At 37.5% G+C, this 8,148-nt stretch overlaps 1 protein-coding gene and 1 long non-coding RNA gene across 4 annotated transcripts; one reads left to right on the top strand and one right to left on the bottom strand.

Moving 5' to 3' along the window:
• Positions 1-153: 153 nt before the first annotated feature.
• On the bottom strand, positions 154-2,685 carry LOC139824479 (uncharacterized). 3 transcript variants are annotated; one of them, XR_011735111.1, is made up of 5 exons: positions 2,482-2,677; positions 2,157-2,346; positions 1,791-2,086; positions 1,234-1,553; positions 154-1,143 (listed from the first exon to the last, which is right to left on the bottom strand). It is a non-coding gene; the product is annotated as an uncharacterized lncRNA (long non-coding RNA). The 3 variants fall into 3 exon arrangements; XR_011735112.1 differs by having other exon boundaries at positions 2,157-2,317; positions 2,482-2,676; XR_011735113.1 differs by lacking the exon at positions 1,791-2,086 and having other exon boundaries at positions 2,482-2,685.
• A 3,159-nt stretch (positions 2,686-5,844) lies between these two features.
• Positions 5,845-8,148, top strand: LOC139824470 (vacuolar protein sorting-associated protein 41 homolog). The gene is made up of 7 exons (XM_071796997.1): positions 5,845-6,120; positions 6,334-6,368; positions 6,673-6,813; positions 6,935-7,214; positions 7,336-7,534; positions 7,762-7,916; positions 8,061-8,148. The coding sequence occupies exons 2-7, from the start codon at positions 6,348-6,350 to the stop codon at positions 8,138-8,140; spliced, it is 876 nt and encodes a 291-aa protein (XP_071653098.1). The 5' UTR covers positions 5,845-6,120; positions 6,334-6,347; the 3' UTR covers positions 8,141-8,148.

The following is an 8,148-nucleotide window of genomic DNA, read 5'->3' as shown; positions in this document are numbered from 1 at the left end:
AAGGAAAACCTGTGAGCGAGATGATTTTTGTGATAAAATAAATAATTTGCATTTATTCGTAGATACATATAATACTCATGTCTTAAGATTGTGCGATATTAATTTCAGTAATAACATATATGTGTACTGGTATATAATAATAATAATATTAAAGAAATTTTGTACTATTTATTTTATATTCACATAATAAATACATATTAGCATTACATTTCACAATATGATACGTGTGTAATCAATCGATCAAATGTTTACGTGTAGATAAAGTCTTGATTTTGTCCTCTTGTTACATGATCATGCTGCTAATTGACCATTCCATTTGGAGTCATAAAATAATTGAAAAGAGAGTCTTTAATGTGCGTCGCAAATGCACCATTTTCGTTATTTTCAATAATTTCATCATTGTTTTCAAATTGTAAAATATTACCTTCTTTGTTTCTTAAGAAATTGTGCAAACATACAGTTGCCAAAATATATTTATTGATATTTTCAGGAATCGCAGCGATCGGTCTGTTATATATATACCCCACTTTTTTGCCAAAATCCCAAATGTATTTTCTATTATACGCCGGGCTCGCGAAAGTCTATAATTAAATATGTTTTTGCGTTCCCCCAAATACCGTCCAGCATATGGCCGCATCAAATGCTTTCCAATGGGGAATGCTTCATCCCCAATAAAAAAATAAGGCACTTGTATATCGGTTCCGCTTAAGCAACTGGTTCCTTCTGGAATATCCAGCATCCCATTTGTCACATTCAAGTAGCTGTTCCCATAAATTCCCGCATCACTGTTCTTCCCTATTGACCCAATATCCACCAAAGTGAATTGATAATTGTGATCACACACAGCCAAAAGTACGATGCTGTATCGTATGTGATAATTAAAGTACAGCGTACCAGAATTAGGGGGGCATTGAGCATTGACACGTTTTCCATCAATTGCCCCCAAGCAATGTGGAAAATTCCATAATGTCCAAAAACCCTCAGCAATTTGTAAATATTCTTCTCTTGAAGGAGTTCGTTGATAGATAGGACCAAGAAAGTCTTTCAAATACGTCACACGTCTCTTTAATTATTTTATGTACTGTTGATAAACCAACACGATAGGCAAAAGCAACTGCTGGAACTTTGCCTCCAATCAGAAATCTGTAACATCATTATCAATATTATAACATTAATTGCCAAACTGTTTTTACACATATGTATTGTTAGACTACGAGTAATCCGAACATATACCGCAATGTAAAAGCAACTCTTTGCTCTGGTTCAAGTGCCCGTAGACTTCGTTTCATTAAACTTGGATTAACAATGTCCATCAAGTGCTGGAATGTTGGCAGTGTCATACGTGTATACTTGTGGAACATTTGCTCTCTGTTTTCATCTCCTGAAAAAGATTGTAAAACGCTCCTTGCTGTCTTCTCCTTGTGTTAATTGGTCGTACCCAGACACGCCGACGGCGCGGCGGCGACGATGACGTTCACGGTTTCTACGACGTTGCACCAAAAGTGCTCCCATGTTGACCAGAGCAATTGACAACAAATTGAAATCATCCATTTCTGTGAAAAGACAAATGTAATTCAATCTAATGCAGTCTTCTCGAATTAAAATCACATTCAGAATTGTATGAATTAATTGCAAAAACGTTAAAGAATGGCCAAACAGCGCAAACATCAAATATCAAAATAAGAGAAAAATATTCATACAAATAATAAAGTATTATTCGAGAAAATTAACCAAATCAAGAAAATGTTTTAATAATGAATTTTTACACCTAAACTGTATATGAAACTTACCGAAAATTATGAGATGCGTTTATTTTGCAATAAATTACAATTTCTGGTGATCGCCTCGGACTCGACGACGTCTCGCTATCCGTTTTCGGATCTTGCGCCGATTTAGCTTTCGACGCGTCTTGATTCGAGTTTGCTTGCGTCTTGTTAGTCGCGGAGCTCTGAGCTCTGGCCTTCAGAGTAGAAAGCAATTTGGATACTTCTGCACCGATATCAATTTTGCTCAGTTCACCTAATTTGTTCACAATAGCGGCCGGCTGGGGTACGTTGGACACGGATGTCGCAGGCTGGAACTCCTCCTTGATAACGAGAAATCAAGAGAATGTTTTAATAATAAATTTTTACACCTAAACTGTATATAAAACTTACCGAAAATTATGAGAAGATGCGTTTATTTTGCAATAAATTACAATTTTTGGTGATCGCCTCGGACTCGACGACGTCTCGCTATCCGTCTTCGGATCTTGCGCCGATTTAGCTTTCGACGCGTCTTGATTCGAGTTTGCTTGCGTCTTGTTAGTCGCGGAGCTCTGAGCCAAAGTAGAAAGCAATTTGGATACTTCGGCACACAAAATCAAATTAACCTCAAAACACTATGTTTACGAAACTGAGACAATTCACACTAATAATTATATACGGTCACTGTCAGTTCGTAATTTCATTACGTTGATACTTAAATAATGAGAATACTTACGTGTTAATCAATATAAATCCGTTCTTTGTTCTTGATCACTTTTCTAGAAGGACCGACTACAAGGAGAATGTATGTGCCTATGCCCGTGGCTATGCATTATGTATTTTTATGTAGATTGAAAATCCAGAAGCCATGGGCAGAATACAGAAACCATAGCGCATGCGCTATGATATCTGCCATTCTGCTATAGGCAGATAAAGTAATACAGGTGGAAGCACATAAAATTGCAGGAGCCATAAGCGGAATGCAGAAGCCATATGCGCATGCGCTGTGGTATCTGTTAAGGCTCAGTCACAATGAGAAAAATAAGGAATAAGATAAAGGAATAAGGAATAAAGGAATGTCGCATCTCACTTTAGTACACGTACATTAAAGTGAGATGCAACATGCCTTATTCCTTATTCCTTTATCTTATTCCTTATTTTTCTCATTGTGACTGAGCCCTTAAGCCCCTTGCACAATGCCAGGCAACAAGCAATAGGAACAGGGAATAGAAATCAGAAATCATGTATAAATGCAGAATAAACAGTGACACAGGCAATAGACACAGAGTTTCCGTCACGTTGGAAATTTTGTGCCTATTGCCTATTGCCAACCAATCATAGCATTTGAATTTTTTAGGTTGTAATTAACGATTTTTTGGTTATTTCCTGTTCCTATTGCCTGTTGCCTGGCATTGTGCAAGGGGCTTTAGAGCTCTACGGATACCATAGCGCATGCGCATATGGCTTCTGCTTTCTGCTCATGGCTCCTGCAATTTTATGTGCTTCCACCTTTACCACAGCGCATGCGCTATGGCTTCTGCATTCTGCCTATGGCTCCTGTAATTTTATGTGCTTCCACCTTAAAGGTGGAAGCACATAAAATTGCAGGAACCATAAGCAGAAAGCAGAAGCCATATGCGCATGCGCTATGGTATCTGTAGAGCTCTATTAGGGGGCTCTATTCTTGAATCGTTTTCATGAAACTCGCATGCGAAATTCAATGCTTTTCAAATAGAAAGTCGCATACGAAAATCATTAGGGCAGGGCCCGTATTCGTACCGACAACTGTCGGTTCGATAAATGTCGTTGCGCAGGTTTTTCATATCGTTAAAAGCTGCGCAACGACACCGACGATTGTCGGTAAGCGGATTTTAGCGGAACAGAATACGGCCCCAGGCTCGAGAATACGGTCCCTGATACCAAATCGAACGATTGAAAACAGCGCTTATAAGCGTGAGCGCTTACAGCGCGTGAGCGTCCAAACCGAACGCACCCGCAGTGTCATGAGTTATCCAATCAAAACGTTTTATTTTATGACGTCATTTCCGACGCGAGATCTTGTCGGAAATGACGTCATAAAATGAAACGTTTTGATTGGATAACTCATGTCGCGGCGTCGTGACGCAACGCGCGACGCGTATAGTGGGAACGCAGCATTCGTTCCGTTCCGCTATTTTTTTTTCTCCATGGGGACCAATGGGGACGCACCCTAAAGTCTATGACGATATAAAGGCCGGTTTTCACACGCAATGATTGGTGGCGCCAGGCCGCGCCAGTCGACTAACGCCAGTAAAAATGCAAGTGTAAACACTTGATACAAACTGGCGCTAGTAATGTGGCGTTTACTGGCGGTTATTGGCCAAAGCATATAACCCCAAATTTGGAGGTTATATGCTTGCTGTCATTTACTGTGTGGGTATTTATTTAGAATAGCTACTGCACCTCAAATATCGATGAAATTAGGCTTAATCGATTCGTTTTTGCATAAAACGAAAGAATCTGGCAGAAAAATGCGGCGGTCTGCCCTGCGAAGCGAGATATTTAGCGTTAAAGTTGACGACTCTCAGGTTATGAAACCTGTCATACCGACGAGATGTAGCGACTGTGGTAGCGACATGAACATGCCCCGCGGCCACATGCGCATGCTCTGTCAGCTCTGTGGCCACATGCGCATGCTCCGTGTCCGCACGCGCATGCAAAAGTGCGCGAATTTGAAACGTATGCATACTTATAATGCATAAATATAAATATGTACTTTTTATATACGAACTATTCTCTGCTTTAACAAATTATTTGTTAAATAATTTGTTAAAGCAGAGAATAGTTGGTATATGGAAAGTACATATTTATATTTACAATGAATAGTTGGTATATAAATATGTACTTTTCATATACCAACTATTCTCTGCTTTAACAAACTATTTGTTAAATAATTTGTTAAAGCAGAGAATAGTTGGGGTATGAAAAGTACATATTTATATGTACAATGAATAGTTGGTATATAAATATGTACTTTTCATATACCAACTATTCTCTGCTTTAACAAATTATTTCTGCTACAGATATTATGCGTCGAAGTTAACGAAACAGAAATAATTTGTTAAAGCAGAGAATAGTTGGTATATGAAAAGTACATATTTATATACCAACTATTCATTGTACATATAAATATGTACTTTTCATACCCCAACTATTCTCTGCTTTAACAAATTATTTAACAAATAATTTGTTAAAGCAGAGAATAGTTCGTATATAAAAAGTACATATTTATATTTATGCATTATAAGTATGCATACGTTTCAAATTCGCGCACTTTTGCATGCGCGTGCGGACACGGAGCATGCGCATGTGGCCACAGAGCTGACAGAGCATGCGCATGTGGCCGCGGGGCATGTTCATGTCGCTACCACAGTCGCTACATCTCGTCGGTATGACAGGTTTCATAACCTGAGAGTCGTCAACTTTAACGTTAAATATCTCGCTTCGTTGGGCAGACCGCCGCATTTTTCTGCCAGATTCTTTCGTTTTATGCAAAAACGAATCGATTAAGCCTAATTTCATCGATATTTGAGGTGCAGTAGCTATTCTAAATAAATACCACTGTGTGTTTAATAAATGTTAAATATTTTCCATAGTATACGCCAATCACTGTGTAAATACTTGTGAGTTTGCTAGTCGGTTCTGGCGCCAATGAATGCCAGTCAGTTGGCGCCACTAATCATTGCGTGTGAAAACCGGCCTTAACTGACGCCGAGTGTGTGTTAAAAATGGGTGCGTTCAGCCGATACTCCGCTAGCCTAGCGAGCAGTCGCTCGTTTCAGGCCTTCACACATAAAATGTCGTAAGGACGTAAAACGTAGGCGTAAGAAAATCGATCAATCCCAATCAAGTATTTCCCCCTACTGTGGTTACGAACAGCACAATATTTGATTGGGATTGGTCGATTTTCTTACGCTTACGTTTTACGTTCTTACGCGATTTTATGTGTGACCTAGCATAAGGCCTTCACACATAAAATGCCGTAAGGACGTAAAACGTAAGCGTAAGAAAATCTATCAATCCCAATCGAGTATTTCCCCCTACTGTGGTTACGAACAGCACAATATTTGATTGGGATTGGTCGATTTTCTTACGCTTACGTTTTACGTTCTTACGCGATTTTATGTGTGAAGGCCTTTAGTGGATTTCCTTACGATTTACGTCTTACGTCTTCCGTCGATTTGTGTGTCCGGGGCTTAATCCATTGGGTCAAAGGAGAGGAAACGAGCGACTGCTCACGATTGCTAGGCTAGCGGAGTATCGGCTGAACGCACCCAATGATATAATATAAAAATTTGTTTTCTGATAGATAAATTTTTTTATGCTTGCGAAATAAGTGAGAAGTTTAATTATTGTATATATATGTTGTTTCTTTATTTTTTTCTTGAAGTATATAAGTATAATGGAATTTACTTAACCTAATATAGGTTCACTTAACCTAATTTATTTAATATAGTTCAACTTAACCTCATCTTAGTTTATCCTTACCTAACTTTAAAACGATTTTGACAATACTATTTGACTCATCATATTGTGTGTACATACAAAGATCGAGAAGAAGGAATGGAATCTACATCTAGCAAAGTGGAGTATCATCATGATTTATATTGATTCCCTTTCTTAATTGAAATATGATATTCATAATCTCATAATATTGATTACTATTATACTTTTATTACTTATATTTTAATATTTTAATATTATATGATATTTTTTTCTAAAATTACTTTAAATGATGAATTTATTTGTGCAAATTATTTTTTACTTTTCAACAATTTCTTAGAATTTATGAGGCAAAGTGTCACACTACTTATATATCATCTAAATAATAATCGAAGCACACATGTGTGGAATATTTGATAATTTCCAACAGAATATATGATTGTAGGATGAACAGAATAACCAGGAAGATTCGGACTCTTCAGAAATAGATGAGATAGAACCTAGATTAAAATATGTGAGAATACGCAATGATCTGGAACATATCCTGCAAAACGATGCAGCTAGCTGCATTGCTGTACATCCAAAGGTAAGAATTTTACGAATAATGGATTTTTTATTTTAAAGACAATTAAGTTGTTTTGACTTCACAGATAAATAAAAATAGGACTGTAAAATCTCTTTATTAATTTTGCTTTTTTTTTCTCCAGTTCCTCTGTCTAGGATCACATTGGGGAATGATCCATCTTCTAGACCACCAAGGAAACAATATAAAATCTAAAACATTACAGGCACATACAGTGGCAGTCAATCAGATATCCATAGACTACAATGGGGACTTTATTGCCTCTTGCAGCGATGATGGAAAAGTTTTCATTTATGGATTGTACAGTACAGAAAACAATCACAATATGAGCATGGGCAGGCTAGTTAAGAGTATAGCGATTGATCCGAATTATAAGAGTGGCAGTGGTAGAAGATTTATTACAGGTTTAACATATATCTTAAATTTTAAAACTATATAACCTTTTTACTAGAGCTCACAACAGAATTAATTTTTACAGTGTTGATTTTAGCTTTTAAATAATATACGTTTACAACACATCTATAGGTGATGACAAGCTAGTACTTTACGAAAAGACTTTTCTGGCCAGGATGAAGCCAACAGTGCTGTGTGAAGCAGAAGGTGGAGTCAGATCTGTTGCGTGGTCTGGTCACTTTGTTGCATGGGCATCTGACACTGGTGTGAGAGTCTATGATCTCGATGCTAGATGTTCACTAGGACTCATAAAGTGGTCCCGTACTGCAGAGTAAGTGCTGACAAAAAGTTATGTACAACTTTGTGTACATATTGTAAGATTAAATCAAGTTTTGATGTCGAACTAACAGACTGAAACTTTGTGGAAACTACTGATTATTTGCCTATTTTACAAGAATTGTTATACATTACTAAACTTAAACTTAATTCACTCAGAACTGAAATTTTTCTATCATATTTCATATATTTCATGTGGCTATTATACATAATTTTATGCAGGGCATCACCAGAACACTACCGATGCAATTTGCAGTGGTCTGATGACAAGACACTATTGATTGGATGGGTGGACATTGTGCGTATCTGCCATATTAGGAAACGTACCATGCAAGAAATGGTGAACCGAGATTTGCCCGAATTTGTAGTAGATCCAGGTAATCAGTAAAATATACTTATAGTTCTTTTCGAATCTATTCCAATATTGAAAGGTTAGGATGAATCCAGACTAATGTACATTTCTACCAATGTAGATTAACTTGAATCGCGGTTTAACTTACTTTTTCACAACACCTCCACAGAAAGTTCGACTTTCCATGCCTGTAGAGAGGGGCGAAAGCGGCCAATTTCACGCCAGCAGGGCGATTCTCTAACTCCTTAACGTCCTTA

Source organism: Temnothorax longispinosus, unplaced genomic scaffold (genome assembly GCF_030848805.1).
Source record: "Temnothorax longispinosus isolate EJ_2023e unplaced genomic scaffold, Tlon_JGU_v1 HiC_scaffold_39, whole genome shotgun sequence".
Classification (NCBI taxonomy): Eukaryota; Metazoa; Arthropoda; class Insecta; order Hymenoptera; family Formicidae; genus Temnothorax; species Temnothorax longispinosus.
Note: the sequence above shows the minus strand (reverse complement) of the source record. Positions and strands in the feature narration are given on the sequence as shown.

What these genes read in the sequence shown, in the direction of transcription:
- LOC139824470 (XM_071796997.1), top strand. Translation starts at nt 6,348, where the DNA reads ATGGAATCTACATCTAGCAAA. An exon ending in GCATTGCTGTACATCCAAAG is followed by an intron (nt 6,814 to 6,934) that starts GTAAGAATTTTA and finishes TTTTTTCTCCAG; the next exon opens with TTCCTCTGTCTAGGATCACA. An exon ending in AAGTGGTCCCGTACTGCAGA is followed by an intron (nt 7,535 to 7,761) that starts GTAAGTGCTGAC and finishes AATTTTATGCAG; the next exon opens with GGCATCACCAGAACACTACC.